This window comes from Gobius niger (genome assembly GCF_951799975.1).
Source record: "Gobius niger genome assembly, chromosome: 6".
NCBI lineage: Eukaryota > Metazoa > Chordata > Actinopteri > Gobiiformes > Gobiidae > Gobius > Gobius niger.
Genome location: NC_136857.1, coordinates 40,026,747 through 40,045,425, shown reverse-complemented (window position 1 = coordinate 40,045,425; position 18,679 = coordinate 40,026,747). Strand labels below are relative to the sequence as shown.

Here is an 18,679-nt window from a genome sequence, read left to right as displayed (position 1 = left end):
GACTCTCCTTCAGAGCTTTATCCTCCACAAACCACGTAAACTCAGTGATAGTGGAGGCAGAAGGACTCTCCTTCAGAGCTTTATCCACCACAAACAACGTAAACTCAGTGATAGTGGAGGCAGAAGGACTCTCCTTCAGAGCTTTATCCTCCACAAACAACGTAAACTCAGTGATAGTGGAGGCAGAAGGACTCTCCTTCAGAGCTTTATCCTCCACAAACCACGTAAACTCAGTGATAGTGGAGGCAGAAGGACTCTCCTTCAGAGCTTTATCCACCACAAACAACGTAAACTCAGCGATAGTGGAGGCAGAAGGACTCTCCTTCAGAGCTTTATCCACCACAAACAACGTAAACTCAGCGATAGTGGAGGCAGAAGGACTCTCCTTCAGAGCTTTATCCTCCACAAACAACATAAACTCAGTGATAGTGGAGGCAGAAGGACTCTCCTTCAGAGCTTTATCCTCCACAAACAACATTAACTCAGTGATAGTGGAGGCAGAAGGACTCTCCTTCAGAGCTTTATCCTCCACAAACAACATTAACTCAGTGATAGTGGAGGCAGAAGGACTCTCCTTCAGAGCTTTATCCTCCACAAACAACATAAACTCAGTGATAGTGGAGGCAGAAGGACTCTCCTTCAGAGCTTTATCCACCACAAACAACGTAAACTCAGCGATAGTGGAGGCAGAAGGACTCTCCTTCAGAGCTTTATCCACCACAAACAACGTAAACTCAGCGATAGTGGCGGCAGAAGGACTCTCCTTCAGAGCTTTATCCTCCACAAACAACATTAACTCAGTGATAGTGGAGGCAGAAGGACTCTCCTTCAGAGCTTTATCCTCCACAAACAACGTAAACTCAGTGATAGTGGAGGCAGAAGGACTCTCCTTCAGAGCTTTATCCTCCACAAACAACGTAAACTCAGTGATAGTGGAGGCAGAAGGACTCTCCTTCAGAGCTTTATCCTCCACAAACAACATTAACTCAGTGATAGTGGAGGCAGAAGGACTCTCCTTCAGAGCTTTATCCTCCACAAACAACGTAAACTCAGTGATAGTGGAGGCAGAAGGACTCTCCTTCAGAGCTTTATCCTCCACAAACAACGTAAACTCAGTGATAGTCGAGCGAGGCAGAAGGACTCTCCTTCAGAGCTTTATCCTCCACAAACAACGTAAACTCAGTGATAGTGGAGGCAGAAGGACTCTCCTTCAGAGCTTTATCCTCCACAAACAACGTAAACTCAGTGATAGTGGAGGCAGAAGGACTCTCCTTCAGAGCTTTATCCTCCACAAACAACGTAAACTCAGCGATAGTGGAGGCAGAAGGACTCTCCTTCAGAGCTTTATCCTCCACAAACAACGTAAACTCAGCGATAGTGGAGGCAGAAGGACTCTCCATCAGAGCTTTATCCTCCACAAACAAACCACTGAAGTCAGCAGAGTTTAGGATCCAGAACATGACCGAGGTGATGGATCCGTGATGCTGCTGTCGGGGAAAGATACGTCCAATATGAAACAACGTGGAGATAATCCTTCACTGTAAATATCCAACTCAAGGTCATGAACGGCTTCATCACAATAAAGTTTGTCCAAATGTTGGAAACACAAAGCGAACGCTCCTCTGCTCAGGGACAGAAGGAAACAGAAAGTCCTGTTACTTTAGAAACATCAAAACATCTGACAAACAAGTTCAGGAAACAGGAAACACAGACTAGATTCTGGACTAATAATAATATCATTAAAATGATCATTAATGAGTTGTAAAGTTGACAGTGTTTTGTTCTTTGCAAACGAGTGGAAAAGCTGCTTTTATTTTTAGAAACAGTGAATGTTTAACCAGCTCAAGTTTTACAAAGCATTTTAAATACAAAACTAAATATCTGTTGTTTTCTTTCATTCAGTCGATAATTGTGAGTAATTATTTAATCTCAATATTCTTATTATGGGATGAGGTTGTTAAACTTGAATGGTGTTAAAATGTGAGAAATGAAGTTCTTACATTTGTCCCACTGTGAAATCCGAAACAACAGTTTGACTCTTGGATTTTTGTGATTTTCTTTACAATCCATTTATATATCGCACGTTCAAAAACAGGTCTTATTTTGTGTCTTAAAAAGGTCTTAAAAAGTCTTAATTTTGACTTGTCCAGCTCTGCAGACGCCCTGCAATCCTAAAGTAAATGTTTTTCTTTTTTTTATCAGGGGAACGAGTGGAGAGACGAGACCTGGGATCAGCCCGACACCGACACTTTTCAAATCATTCAGATTCATCCAGGGATCACAGAGACATGTTTCAACTACAAAGAACCAGATCCAGCTTTAAGAAGCAGTTTAAAGTATATTATGCTAGTGGAGGAATTACTATTTTAACTCATCAAAAAGCTTGATTGTGTTTTTGTAAATCAAAATGTATTGATAATAATTGCTGTGTCTGGTGTAAAAGACAGCAGGAAGAGCAGCTGACGCTAATGGGACTGTTTAATAAACACAAGTCAAACACAGACATATCAGAAAACGTTCCCTAGCGCACCTTTAAAACAGGCTGTAGTGCCTCTTGTTGTAGAAACTTGCAGACTCCTGACCTACACAAGTTTCAAACTGTCTGATTCCGAACAAGCAGGGCTCATTGGAAGCTCCCGGGGCACAAACCCTGTCAGTGTCCCATTGTTTGGTTAGCATTTAACTCTAGCCTAATGTAGAAAGCATCATCTACAGGAACCACGTCCCTGTCCTGCTCTGTCCACCAGCAGATGTTTGTTCCTACAGGGGAAACGTGAGCGCTGTAGGAGTGTGTGGTACAAAGATCCAAATGTGATGCAGAGGGATATTCTACATATTTGACCTGTTACAGATTTGTTCCCTCATCACAAACGCACCTGGAGTTGAACCATACACCTTTGTTTGGGTCGTCTTTGAATCTTCTCTGGATATTGTTAAGTGTCTGCACATACATTGCTCTTCAGGTACATAATTAACCTCTGAACTCCCACCTGAACGGAACACATTTTCTCCAGTTTGGCGCTACCCCAATCAAAAAGCTTCTTGGGAAAAAAGCACCAAAACAGCCACAAAGAAATGAGAAGAAAACGCGACAAACAAATGACAAAAACTGAAGAAAAATGTGACAAAAATTAAACAAAAATATGGCAAATATTAATCAATCTTTATATATAAAGTGCTTTTCATACCGAAAGGCATCACAAAGTGCTTTACAGATTACAACATTTAAAACAATGTGTAACAGACCCGGGTGTGGGGCCTGTTGAGCAGATTATATTGTTCCTGGAAAACAGGAAAATGAATGAGACAGGAGACGAGTGAAGTTTCTCAATGCCTCGCTTCTGCCATTTTTTTATTAATACATTCATATGTATAATAAACAGTTTCACAACAACTATGGGCAAAAATATGCAATAAAACTGTCCTTCATGTACAGTACTTTTAAATTACTTTCAACACAATGTCATTTTTACCTTTTTACTTTTCACAATATATGAATTACCGTTTCTACCTTTTAGCTATTTATCTGTCTTATTTATTCCTCTTTTAACCAAAATGCAGTTGTAATATTCGCAGCTGGACTGCTCTCTGACATATTGTTAGCTTTGCTGTCGTTCTAGCTGATCTCCGTCTAGCACGGCTCATGAATTACACGGTAGCACATGTACACTGCGTTCCAAATGATTATGCAAATTGTACTTTTGTGTCAAAAAGGTAAAAAAAAAAACAATAATAATGAAACTCATGGATGGTGTCGTGTCTTGGGGCTCTATGAGTCACTGACATTAATCTCAGAGACCTGGGATGATTAGTCCCAGTTAGGGTTAGGTTAAAAACTAACTTAAAAACTACTGAAACAGGATGTTCCACTTTCTTATGCAGATCATCATTTTCAAGCAATATGGGAAAGAAAAAGGATCTTTCTGCTGATGAAAAGCGTGAAATAGTTGAATGTCTTGGTTCTAGGTATGAAAACCTTCGATATTTCATGAAAGATGAAGCGTAATCATTGTACTGATAAGAGATTTGTGGATGATTCAGACACACTCGGGTTAGTGCAGATAAAGGCACAATATGGACGGTTTCTGCCAGACAAACACATCAGATTAAGAGAACAGATGCTACAAAGCAGCATACAGGTATTTGAAGCTGCTGGTGCCTCTGGAGTCTCTGAACATGAAGCTGTCGGACCCTCCAGAGGCTGCAGTTGTGCATAAACCTTCTATCCGGCCTCCCCTAAACTGTTCATTGAAGCTGAAGCAGAAACGGCTGCAGTGGCTCAGAAATACATGAGACTCATTTTCAAACAGTCTTGTTCACTGATGAGGCCGTGTGACCCTGGATGGTCAGATGGATGGAGGAGTGGATGGAGGTGAATGGCCACAATGTCCCAACAAGGCTGTGACGTCAGTAAGGAGGGGGCGGAGTCATGTTTTGGGCCAGAATCATGGTGAGAGAGCTGGTCGGCCCCTTTAGGCCCTTTTAGGCTCCCTGAAGGTGTGAAAATGACATTTGAAAAATATATGGAGTTTCTGACTGACCACTGTCTTCTATGCTACAAAAAGAAGAGCCGTGCTTTCCCGAACAAAATCCTCTTCATCATGACAACGCCCCATGTCCTGCTGTAAAGAAAACCTCTGCATCACTGGCTGCTATGGGCATAAAAGGAGAGAAACTCATGATGTGGACCCCCTCCTCCCCTGACCTCAGCCCTACTGAGAACCTTTGGAGGCAAAAAGGAGGCAGTTTTCATCCAAACAGCAGCTCTGGGAGGCTACTCTAACATCCTGCAAAGAAATCCAAGCAGAAACTGTCCAAAAACTCACAAGTTTAATGGATTTAAGAATTTTTAAGCTGCTTCACACTAGGGGCCAGATCTTGTGGCGGCGCACGGGGCGGCGCAGGCTCTTGGCGGCTTATTTTCCGAGTGGCGGCGCTATATGTGCCATTGGCCTCGGCCACCTGCAGGGGGCGTCACAAGAGGAGGCGACTGCACTGATGGAAACACGGCTGACATTCACTTCCTGGTTTACATTGTGCTGTCTTGCTTCTTTCTTAAGCCTTAGGCTCTCACAGGTCAAACTAAAAACTTTATTTACCCCATCGTGAGCTAAACCATCGTAAGCTAAACCATCGTGAGCTAAACCGTCGTGAGCTAAACCATCGTGAGCTAAACCATCGTGAGCTAAACCGTCGTGAGCTAAACCATCGTGAGCTAAACCATGGTGAGCTAAACCATCGTGAGCTAAACCATTGTGAGCTAAACCGTCGTGAGCTAAACCATCGTGAGCTAAACCATGGTGAGCTAAACCATGGTGAGCTAAACCATGGTGAGCTAAACCATGGTGAGCTAAACCGTCGTGAGCTAAACCATGGTGAGCTAAACCATGGTGAGCTAAACCATGGTGAGCTAAACCATGGTGAGCTAAACCATGGTGAGCTAAACCATGGTGAGCTAAACCATCGTGAGCTAAACCATCGTGAGCTAAACCATGGTGAGCTAAACCATGGTGAGCTAAACCATGGTGAGCTAAACCATGGTGAGCTAAACCATGGTGAGCTAAACCATGGTGAGCTAAACCATGGTGAGCTAAACCATGGTGAGCTAAACCATGGTGAGCTAAACCATGGTGAGCTAAACCATGGTGAGCTAAACCATGGTGAGCTAAACCATCGTGAGCTAAACCATGGTGAGCTAAACCATCGTGAGCTAAACCATGGTGAGCTAAACCATCGTGAGCTAAACCATGGTGAGCTAAACCATGGTGAGCTAAACCATGGTGAGCTAAACCATCGTGAGCTAAACCATGGTGAGCTAAACCATGGTGAGCTAAACCATCGTGAGCTAAACCATGGTGAGCTAAACCATCGTGAGCTAAACCATTGTGAGCTAAACCGTCGTGAGCTAAACCATCGTGAGCTAAACCATGGTGAGCTAAACCATGGTGAGCTAAACCATGGTGAGCTAAACCATGGTGAGCTAAACCATGGTGAGCTAAACCATGGTGAGCTAAACCATGGTGAGCTAAACCATGGTGAGCTAAACCATCGTGAGCTAAACCATCGTGAGCTAAACCATGGTGAGCTAAACCATGGTGAGCTAAACCATGGTGAGCTAAACCATGGTGAGCTAAACCATGGTGAGCTAAACCATGGTGAGCTAAACCATGGTGAGCTAAACCATGGTGAGCTAAACCATGGTGAGCTAAACCATGGTGAGCTAAACCATGGTGAGCTAAACCATGGTGAGCTAAACCATCGTGAGCTAAACCATGGTGAGCTAAACCATCGTGAGCTAAACCATGGTGAGCTAAACCATCGTGAGCTAAACCATGGTGAGCTAAACCATGGTGAGCTAAACCATGGTGAGCTAAACCATCGTGAGCTAAACCATGGTGAGCTAAACCATGGTGAGCTAAACCATCGTGAGCTAAACCATGGTGAGCTAAACCATCGTGATCTAAACCATCGTGAGCTAAACCATCGTGAGCTAAACCATGGTGAGCTAAACCATCGTGAGCTAAACCATCGTGAGCTAAACCATCGTGAGCTAAACCATCGTGAGCTAAACCCTCGTGAGCTAAACCATCGTGAGCTAAACCATCGTGAGATAAACCATCGTGAGCTAAACCATGTTCACGTCTCGAGAGAAACAGAGCTACAGCGTCTGCTGTGGCGGATCGGCCGCGCTCGGCGTGAACACGAAGCAAAACAAAAGCACATGTTCCACACAACCACACAACCACTCTCCTGGAGGCGGAGTCGATCTGGTTGGAGGAAAATGTGTGTCTCCACCCACTTAAATGCGCTAAGTCTGGAGTGGCAAGATCACAAAGTGCTGCTACTGAGGCAACATGTCAGGCTATCGTCTGCGTTTTGATGCACAAGATCGGGCCCAAGGGCTCCTATGGTAAAATATAATTTGACCTCTTGAGATGTTTTTGATTGAAATAGGATTTGATTTCAGTAAATATGACCTCCTAATGCTGCAAATTCAACAAATGACCATTTTCAGTTAATTACGAGCTTTAAAATGTATTAAAACGATGAGTTGCAGAATAATTTGGAACAGTGGATTTTGAGGTTTTTACTATATATTTTTTTAAACTACTGTTATTACTGGGAGATTTTTCCACCACATTTAAATGATCCTCGACCAGTTAAAGACTTGAAAATGATGCTGACTCTCATTTGAGTCGACAATTTAGGAAATCTTAGAAAAATGTCATTTGCATAATAATTTATGTATATCTTAAACACTATGACAAATGTAATACTTAATAAGTAAATCAATAGAAGGGTGACTGTTTTTATATAGTCACCATATAACTGGGGGTCATTAGGACACTCAGACACAGGGCTAAGGAGGTGCCCACCAGTGCAGAGGGTTAGACCAAAGAGGAGCAACACGTCCAGAGAGCTCCCTCAGGCTGTGGATATCCTAGCTGGTCTTTCACTAAAGCACAAAGGGCAAGAAGACCTAAAGAACAGGACAGACAGACCACAGAGCCCAGAAGAAAGGGAGTAGCTGTGCCGTATGTATCTGGGCTCTCAGAGAAGCTTCAGAGAATCTTTATGCAGCACAGGATTCCAGTGAACCACAAACCTGTGAACACACTGAGACAAAAACTAGCTCATCCCAAAGACTAAACGCCGAGCCACAAACAAAGCTATTTGGTTTATTCTATTAGATGCAAAGAAGAAGAGTGCAAAGAACATAATATTGGAGAAACCAAACAAGTATTACAGAAGAGACTTTATCAACACCGAAGAGAACGCTCTCAAAACTGCGTCTGTCTGGCTCATCTCCATGAACCCTCAGCTACTCTCAGGGTTTAGTTTGTGCCCAGACAACATGTGTGCGTGTAAATATTCAGGTTAACTCTAACTACTAGGAAAACCACAGGTTTGTTGTCCTGCTGCTGCAACTGCATAGTAAACTATACCTACTTTGTGTTTTACTCTGAAGCAATGGCGCCAGCTTTGTGTGTGCACCCCCCAGAAAGTGGGTAGTGGCGCCCCGGTACAGACGTCTGCTCAGGTCAGGCTGTGGAGTTTATCTCAGAGAACATCACTCACTCATCTCCTTTACTCCCATGTCCTCACAGCGGTTTATTCACATGTTCATCTACAAATGACTTGCTTTATTTCCCTCTGATAAACAGTCACACGTCTCCAACCAAGCACCGGTTACAGCCTCCGGTCACAGGTTCCATTCCTCCTGTCGGTTCCCAGAGTAAGGACTGAAATGGGGGAAAGGCTTTTCACTTTTCTGCTCCTTTTGAATCAGCTGCAACATGAGTTTTGGAGATTGTGTCTCTCCAAACTCTGCCCTCAGATGTGTTTAGTCTGATCTTTGATGTGAAGTGTTTATGGATCTGCTGCTGCCTCTCGACCAGGTCACTTTGTCAAAGAGATTGTGAATCTCACTGAGTTTTTACCTGCTTAAATAAAGGTTAAATCAAATGATGAATAAAACATGTGAGTGTACGTTATGAGAGTCTGCACGCAAGGCAGAAATATCAGATTTAAACAGTTAAACCAACACTTACACTGTGCTTTAAGTTTCACTTTGATGAATCAAAGGCATTATTAAAGCACTGATAAGATAAACCACAGCCTTTTGCCTCTGAAACCATAAACATGGACTTTGAACAAATAAAGACGTCACGTAAAAGGAATAAACTGAAGATAAGACTGATTATTATCTTTTATTGGATCAAACTGTTGGACAAGCCTTTCAGGACGTGACCCCAGAGTGACCACAAATAACCCCCTCTTTCAAACTTGACCCTTTAGGTTATTCCAATAAAACAGTCATATAACAGGGGAGACCGGGTGTGGCTGTAACACTTTCAGCTCCTGTAACTCACTGAAGTTTTGAGCTAAAGTTCTCAAACTTTTATACAAAGTTCCCACATGTGTTCACTACAGGGAAAGAGAGAAGAAGAAGAGAACATCACAGACCTCGTGAGTTGACGTCAAATACAACCTACCCCACTACCGGGGAAGGTTGTATTAGAATAAACGCTTCAAAAAGAGCTTTATTTAAATAAAAGAACAATGTCTTGCTTGACCTCATGTGGAGTCAGTCCATAATACAGGTCTGAGTCTGATCATCACCATCACTTCCTCCTGAACCTCAGAGGAAACTGTAGATGTTTCAGTATAACCTGCACTGATGGTCCTGGACCCTCTCAGCTTCTGCAGTGTTTCAGTATCTGCTCAGTGTTAACGGCAGATCCCATGAGCCTTTGCAACTGATCTGACTGACCTTCTTTCTGACCTCGGGAGATGATTTTTCAAACATTTGCACAAAACAGTCAGTCTTTGTTTTCCACTGTCTGGGCATTCTGTAAAACATATATATATATATATATATTAACTGTATATAGAGGATGATTGTGTTATAACCAGCCCCGCCCCTGTCATTGATCATCTGTATTAACATAAGGGTTTCAGATTATCACATTTTGCCTGAGAAACTACAATTTAATCTAATCTAAGTCATGTGCTTTATGTGTAATAGTATAAACTCTAAACAAAATATAGTCTTGATGAAAAAAAATACTTTCTTAAGTCAAAATCATGTTTTCTCTGTAGAATCAGCATGAACCTGTTTAGCGTCATTGAAGGGGGCGGGGCTTCACCAAAGGGGAAATAAAATCTTTTGGAAAACACAATTTTTTGCTCTTTTTAGCCATTTTCTGGTGGAAAATGAACCTGTTTACCACATGAATAAAGTCAAGTCTAAATATGGATATTTTTTCCATCAAAATCCATCTTTTTAATATAATCTGTGCATTATCACCACAGAACATGATATAATAATGCAACAAGAACATCATCACATGATTCAGTATGAACTACAATCAAGTCCTAACTTCAACTTTTCAGCCTTAACTTTATGATTCATGAAAAGATTTTACATTTCACAAGATGAAAATCTGATGAGGCTTAAAGACGACGTTTGGAAGAAGTTCCGTAATGTTGGTGATTAATGATAATATTAATATGTTTTTATCCACCAAACAATCATGACTAAACACCAGTCACTGCTATAGATTTACTTATTACATTTGTCATCACTTTAATAATCAACACGACACATTATTAACATAGTAACATCATCATCATCAACATCATCATCATCATCATCATCATCATCATCATCACCACCATCATCATCATCATCATCATCATCATCATCATCATCATCATCATCATCACCACCATCATCATCATCAACATCATCATCATCATCATCATCATCACCACCATCATCATCATCATCATCATCATTATTATAACAATAACAATGATAATATAGCACTTAATGTTGTTATATTATCTTTACAGTATTATCATGTTATATGTATTTGTACATATACATTCTCAAAAATATCACGTTTCTTCTCACTGTCATTCTCATGTTTTATTAATTATCTATTTATTTACTTGATTGCTTTCTCTATTTTGTGAGGTGAGTTAATGAATGAATGAAGGTTTATTCGGTTACAAAACATAAAACAAAATGTTTGTTCTGCAAATTCATTACAGACAAGGCGGGAAACAGAAAAGGTTAATGACAAAACAAAGATAAAATGGATAGGGATCTTTTATTTTTCTCAACACTGTTCATTTTTCTGTTGTGACTCTTACTGTTGAAACTGTTACTGTTGAAACTGTTACTGTTGAAACTGTTACTGTTGTGACTGTTACTGTTGAGACTGTTACTGTTGTGACTGTTGTTCCAATGAACTGATTATGTGAAACTTTTTAAAACATTTATCTGCACATTTCCTCCAGGTTTCTTATTGCCTGGTTAAAAGTGATGCTTCTCCAATGTATCGGAATTGCTCCACTACCTTCATATTTTAGATAATAGTGCTCCTCTATCTCCGTTTGAAAGGTGCAGACGACCCACTGCCAGTAGGACTCCTGATCCAGGTCAGGGACGATGCTCCATGTGTCATACGGAGGACCTGCACAACGATATTGTTTGAAAGGCACTGATCTGTTTGAAGAACCAGGACAAAAGGATCCATCACCTGCGACTTTTGTGGTGCAGAATGTCACAAACTCTTTGTCTGACGTCCTATAGTGACGGTCACGAGCAAAAGGAGAGCGATGGAAAGGAGTGCTATGATCGCCTTCATGATCTTTGATGGTGTTTGTGCAAACTGCAGTACAGAAAGGACATGTTTCCCAACAGCAGTTACACAACTGATCGATGAGGATCTGGTCTGGTCTCTGTCTGAACCACTTTAACTTGTTGACTGAGAGATGTGAAAGGTCGTCAGAGATGGAGTTTAGATCTTTCTCTATTTCTTCCTTCAGAAAATCAAAGTCTTTCACATCAGTAAAGTTTTGAGGGTCTATTGTTCCAAATGTGAGTTTGTATTGTATGGATCCTGTAAACTCCTGCAGCCACATGTTTATGTCTCCTCTGTTTCCTTTGGTCGTCTCATGAAGAGCATGAAGAACCTGTGTTTGGATGTTTGAGATTTTCTGTTTGTAGAAACTGCTGCATTTATCCTTGTACTCTGTGCGTAGGAGAGTTTCCACTTCTTCTCTGATGAAAGTCTCAGTGTAGGTTTTTTGATCTGTGATGTATTTAATATATCTGTTAAAATCTCTCTTTTCTGCCAGTGACTTTAACACATGTTTCTCCAGATTGAGTCTGGTTTCTCTGAACGCTGGGACATTACATCTCATGTCTCCAGCGATATCAATAGCAGTCTGGTTACACACAGCTTCAGTCATGGAGGACTTCAGTTTCTCACAGATCACTTCAGCGAGAACAACAGCTCAGAACCTTCCACTGCAGAAACTCCTGAAGACACTGTAGTATTCATCTTTCTTACTCTCTAAATATGTGCATACGTCATTGTATTTGAGGAACTGAGAATGAGAGTCTGAGATCCACCTCTGAGTCCTGTAGAACACAAACAGAATCAGATCCACTTTGAACTCTTTCTTTAGAGGATATTTCAATTGTGATTCAAATTCAGTAATAGAACTGATCACACTGAAGCTCATTTCACTGAGGTAAGATGAACTGTAGCCTCTTTGTGCCACAGGCCTTTGCTTAATTTGTTCTGAAGCCTGTTTTTCCACATCTGTGATGAGGTTTTTGATCTTCTCTTTGTCTTCATGTGGGAGATGGCCATATAGAACTAGTGCCATTTTCACTTTATCCCACTGACTCGCATGGTGCTTTTGTCCAACATACTCAGTATAATCTCCATGTTCAGACATTCTCTTAAAGTGTTGTAACTGTTTTCGAGAAGTGATTAAGTCAATTTCAAATCCCTGCTCAGAAATGGCCTGAATCTGATCCTGCTCTAAGTTGATCTTTTCAGGAGGTTTTAAGCCTCTGGTCAGTTCAGAAACCCACGTCTCCCAGTCACTGTTAAACTGTTTACGCAGTGTCTGATCATCTGGTAAGTTGTCTTTCAGTTTTAGAGCGAGCTGTTTGCTCTTCTGTAGGAGGATGTTCTCAAACACATACTTCTTCTCCTCAACCTCTTTACTTGCTTTCTTCTGTTCAATCACATTATTCAGTTTTTTCTGAAGTCCTTGAACCAGTTCATCCAGAAAGTGTTTAAGTTTTACTTCATGTTGGAGACGCCACTGATTTAACATTTCTTTGTCTTCCTCAGTTTCAAAATACATTGACATTAAATCCTTAATTTCATCATATTTCTTGTAAACTTCTCCATGAAGTAATCTGAAGTCCACACGGTCAAGTTCTCCATTTGTAATTCTTCTATAAAGTTTCTCTTCAATTTTCAACATCTCACTCCTCAAAGCCCGGGTCCAGTTTCTGTATTGAACTTCGAGTTTCCTGTAAACAGCGATCTCCAGAGTGTTTTTGAAGCTGAACACAAAGTTCTCGTTTAAAAGAGCGTTCCACAGATCTCCAACTTTAGTTTTGAACTCAGAGAGAGTGACACCAGGAGATTTCTTTGCTTTCTCGAGGATGAAGCTCTTCAGATCTTGGACACATTCACTGTATCCTGGATTTGGAGGAGCCATCGGAGGACTTCCCTCCCATAGCTGAGCAAAGTACTTCACATCTTTATGAACATCAAACTCAATGATGTCACTGAAACTTTCAGCGTCACAAACTTCCTCTTTAGCCGCGAGTTGGACCATTTTATCCAGTTTTTCCAGCAGTTTCCTTTTTCCATCCATGTTTTTCTCTGTGGCACTGACATCAGAGACATTCTGATGAACAAACACACAGCTCGGTGAAAGTCTGACTCTCTTCATCCTCATGAAAGCCTGGACCACAATCTGCAGAACGTCCTGCATCTCAGAGGGATTCTCTCCCATGATGTTCACCAGAGTCATGTTTCCCAAACCAACCACAAATGTAGCAAGTTCATTGTCGTGATGAATGGTTTTATTTCCATCTAACTCCAGAGCTCGCAGCCCCTCAGTGTCCACCACAAGGATGTAGTCCCACTGAAACTCTTTCTTCATGTCTTCTGAGAGTTTGACCAGCTGCATGAAGGCTCCTCTGGTGCATCTGCCTGCACTGACTGCAAACTGGAGTCCAAACATGGCATTGAGCATCGTAGACTTCCCACTGCTCTGTATCCCCAACACGGACAGAACAAAGACCTTCTTGTTTCCCAGTTTCTGTTTGACCTGATCAATAAGACCTGAGATCCAGGTCAGAGGGACGTGACCTGCATCTCCATCCATCAGCTCCATTGGGTGTCCTGAGATCATCAGCTCTGCTGCCAGCTCTGGGTATTTAGACCAGTCAGTCGGCCCCTGTCCTGGAGGTTTATCTAGACTCTTATGGGCTTCATAGATCTGAGCCATTTCTCTGAAGATGTGCTCCAGGCCACATGTGGCAGACTGAAGGTCCTGGGAGATGTCTGCAAGTTTGTATTGTTTGGACTTTAGCTCTTTAAATATATCAGTTCTCTTCTTTTGGTCCAAGTCCTCAGACTTTTTCTTTAGATCCAAGACCTCAAGCCATTTTTGGTTATAACTTTCAAGAATTTCAGAAAGTCGATCTGTGACATAATCATCCAATAAGATCTGAGTCCATTTAAGGAAATGTTCTCTCTCTGTTTGACACAAAGAAGAAAGGTGAAGAATAAAAGACCTCATCAGTTCACTGCTGGAAACTTTGACCTGATATTCTCGTAGTTTCTTACACTCATTTAAACTTTTAAATTTTTCCTCCTCAATGTTTCCTTTGAGATGATACGGTTCTTTGTTTATTTTGCTCCAGTTGTGCCACAGCTGGCCTTGACATCGGAGGAATTTTGTTTTAACATCAGACACAGAGACAGATTTAATTATTGTCATAATTGTTTCTGCAGAAGAAAACCCTTTGTCGCAGCTGGTGTCATGTTTGTCCACTGACATTGAGTCCAGCTTAAAGGACTTGTGTGGACCAGAAAAAAAATCCTTGATTATTCTTCTCAGCTCCTTAGAAACATCTGACTGGCTTCTGTCTTTAAGACCGACTTTGTATTTGTGTTTTCTGAGGTGAATTGCTTCATTTCCACTGTTTTCATCAACAGCAATGAGAAGTTTTGGAGATTTGAATGTTGAATGTTTGATCACTGCAGAACTTTGATTATTCTGATCCAATGTTTTCACAAAAACCACATTGACTGACGCCTTGTCCATCAGTATTTGCAGCTGTTTGTGGTGAGTCAGACCATCTCCATGAAGATTACAGAAGGCCACACAGTCGCTGAAGCTGTCAGTGGGTTTTCCAGAGGGACAGTACCAGGCGATCTCTGCTACACCATCCAACAGGAGGCGCTTTTCAGAGCTGCCTGGACAGTTCCTGTGGAAGAAGGTGCTGTGGCGATCATTGATCAGAGTGTTGATGAGCTGAGATTTAGACCCAGACAGAGATCCCAGACGGAAACACAGAACCATCGGAGTCTCTGCTTTACAGATGGACATCGACTTCATGGTCATTACAGTTTCATTATCTTTGGTCTCACTTTTCTTCCAGGTCTTTTGAATCTGTCGAAATGTCCACAGAGGACACTCGATGTCCCCAGTGAAAGGGTCCGGCACCAGCAGAGGTAAGGCGTACTGACACTGGGACAGTTTAGTGACCATCTTCTGCTTTAGAAAGCTGTCTGAGCAGTGAAACACCGCCATCTGGAGGTCCAGAGGATGGATGTTGGTCTGTTCTGATATTATAGATAAGTTCTCAACTGGGGCAAAAAAATCATCTGTCTCTACATCCATGCACACATTGGTTATATTTGTGTTTTCCTGTTGTGCCTGGATGTACCTGGCTCTGTAGTCTAACATGAACAGTTTGTGGAGATAAACAGAGCAGAGGTCACTCTCACTCAGCTCCTCATGTGTCAGAGTCGGTTTGATCTGAAGAAACTCTGCAGAGGTCAGTTTATTCTCAGATCTGTCCTGGAGGTGGAGTCTGCTCAACAGCGCCATCATCTGGAAAAGATGAAAACATGACTCAGTTACTGCTGTGTTGCTCGGGTGTAAACAGTTGGGAATAACACGTGATGATAATGGTAATGACAATGTCGTTACAACGCCGTCATCGTTACTGGGTAAACAAAGTGGCTCGTAACAAGTGGGCTGAAAGTGCTGCGGTGTCAGCATGGGGAGAGCAGCAGAGAGGGTGGGCAGAGTCTCACGGAGCAGAACCTAAACATCTGACTGTCCGAGCTGCATCACCTCTCTGCTCCATTAACGACTCGTGCCCCCGACCCCCCGCTCGTCACCCCCACAGCGCGGTGCGGCCGCGGGGGAGAATCAAGTTGGTGATCATTGATCAGTAGTGTTGGAACTTATTTTTAACTAAAAGACGCAGAATTGGTGGAGACGTGTCTCTCTCTCTCTCTCTCTCTCTCTCTCAGCGCCTTTTCTTCTTCCTCTCTCTCCACTCCAGAGACACTGCAGGCCACTAACCTTCTGTTAGGGCGTGTAAACTTATATTTGCTGATGATTGTTTTACGTTTTGCCTGATGAATGAACAGAGAGACTTAATGTCTGTGCGTAAAGTCTGCCTGATCGTTGGCACATGTTACTCCTGTTCCTCCCCATTCTCTTTGAATAAGGCCGTATTGACCTGTCTCGCAGCGCAACTCCAGCCCTTAATATCCTTTATACCATGGTCTGGGTGAATACTGGATTCTGATTGGCTGGTGCATTATTTTGGTATAACCGCACACGTAGTCCGGTAGTTAAATCACTGGGATATCACTCCGCTGTGGCGTCGCCATAGCAACGCGTGACACAGCTGAATAAACGTTGAGTGACAGGTCGTTAAGCTGATCAAAGACTGACTGACTGGAGATGGATTTTGTTATAAATTTCAATATTCTTGGCCAAAATAAATCGTATGATGAATGGGAAGAAGAGGAGAGCAAGCAAGAAAAGCAAAGGCACAAGGAGTTAACGCTGGAGCAGCTGAACGGGATTGAAGATGAGAAAGACGAAGAGAACACAAACAAAGTAACCAAATGGGCTGTCACGATCCTGAAAGACTTTATAAAAGAAAAGGGGAAACATGCTGAACTCGACCATGTATCAGCAGATGAACTGAACAACATTTTGAGAGAGTTTTACGCGTCAGTGCGGTCTCAGACGGGGAAACACTACAGTGGCTTTTCTCTCATCTCAACATCATCACAGACACTGCTTTTAAATCAAGCAACGCGGTGCTTAAAGCGGTGATAAAACGCTACAGAAAGTCCGAGAACGACAAGAGCTGCACCATCCCAAAATAAGAGAGGCAGACGTCAATTTGATTTCCTCATCCACTGTGCTCTCCTGTGATACACCTGCGGGGCTGGTGCGAAAGGTTTGGTGGGACATTCAGATGTGTTTGGCCAGAAGAGGCAGGGAAGGCAGCAGGCAGTTGTCCCGCTCCTCCTTTGTCCTTCTTCGGGATGACAGCGGCACAGAGTACGTGTCACTGGCGCATAATCCCCACACCAAAAACCACTCTGACCCCAACGAAGTTCAGAAAGAAAACCTCCGTGGTTTCATGTTTGCGATGCCAGGCGATCCGTTGTGTCCGGTGGCAAGTTTCAAAAAGTACTTGTCCAAATGCCCAGACGGCACACCAGCTTTTTACCTGCACCCGAAGCGCAGCCAAAGCGCACAAGCCCAGGCAATATGGTACACAAAGGAACCAATGGGAGTGAATTATTTGGGCAACATGCTAAAAAGGATTTGTGAAGAGGTGAGAAATATTTGTCTAGCATGTTTTGACTTAACATATTTCTAGTTTTCACTGTTTGGCTAATTAGTCTCGATAAACTTACTTCATTTTAGGTCTGAGTCACTGCTCCCCTCTCACGCATTTACACCAACCACAGCATCAGAAGCACGGCGGTTTGCAGACTGTCGGCTGCAGGGTTAGAGGCGCGTCAGATCATGTCTGTTACGGGCCATCGCAGTGAAACCAGCCTGCGCTCTTACTGGGCACCATCCCTTGAAGACCGACAAAAATGGAGCACCATTCTCTCAACAGGTTCGGCCCCAACTGAGGCCACCCGTCCCTGCGAGCCTCCGACGAAGGAATCCAACAAGGAAAACACGCCAGTGTCATTTAATAATTGCACAATCACTGGGAATATTCAATTCAATTTAGGCTAAGTGTTTTAATGGGCCTAATTAAATGAAATTTAATGTTCGCCTCTCTGCTCCATTTGTTATATTTTTTGCCTTTGAATAGCATTTTTTTCTGTAATTTCTTTTTGGTAATTTATTTAAATGTTTACTGTTTTGAGTGTGTGTACTAATGTTAATAAAATATGAGCTTTGCATTTCTCTTAAGGCACCATTCATTATTTTCAGATCTCGGGCCAACAAAACCCCTGCACTTCAGCGCTCCAGTGCAGCTGTTTCCATAGTAACGATAAACAATTGAGCTACTCGCTTCAGGTTAGCTCCTGCTCGGAGCGCCACATACTAGCGGTGTTTATTTCCACGTAAAAGTGCAGGAACAGTCCTAATGTGTTGTGATTCTGGCGATGCAGCGTGTGCTGATGTGTTTTGTTGAGCCTGACGGAGATCTAGCAGCGGAGAATGACTCGCTCTGAGACGAGCCTTCAGACAGTAGATGGCGAAACACCCACATAAAATAGTCCCTGTAGTGTGGGATGTTTGACGAGTTTAATACATGAAATAAACATTTATTATAAATGTTAGGTTTGTAGGACCCTGGTATAAGCGGATTAAACAACGAGGAGCCGCGTTAGACGTTGTAATGCAGGAGTAACTCCGCTGCGCGTCGTGGTGTTCTTGACTCCGCGTCGTGCATTATAACCGTCTAATGCACGGCTCCTTGTTGTTTAATCCTTACATGTACACGGAATCACACACACCAATTATCAAGCTATTGCAACCTATATTCACAAATTGTTTTTCACCGTAGGATTGGAAAAACATGTGAGAAACTATATCCAACAATGTATTGTATGTGCGAGATGTAATCCCGCTGAAACAACAGACCCTGACTAACTACTATAATGACATCTGTTTATTCTCATAAATTTTACTTTTGCATGTTGACGATGTTAGTATTACTATAGGGAACTGGGCCGTACAATATGCACGAAAAGACTATGAAAAGATGGAAGACCGAACCCAAACGAGACTTAACTAACAATGCAAGAAACACACCTTGGCATGGTAAACCTAATGA

At 42.4% G+C, this 18,679-nt stretch overlaps 2 protein-coding genes across 2 annotated transcripts in view; both read right to left on the bottom strand.

The window, feature by feature from the left end:
• The window catches only part of LOC306964897 (NACHT, LRR and PYD domains-containing protein 14-like), a 318,924-nt gene that overhangs the window by 277,047 nt on the left and 23,198 nt on the right, over nt 1-18,679 (bottom strand). The window lies entirely within an intron of this gene.
• LOC306964359 (interferon-induced very large GTPase 1-like) lies at nt 10,789-15,450 on the bottom strand (the record flags this gene model as incomplete). Its single annotated transcript, XM_079558351.1, has 2 exons — nt 10,789-11,792; nt 11,868-15,450. 2 exons carry the CDS (start codon nt 15,448-15,450, stop codon nt 10,789-10,791), a joined length of 4,587 nt encoding a protein of 1,528 aa, XP_079414477.1.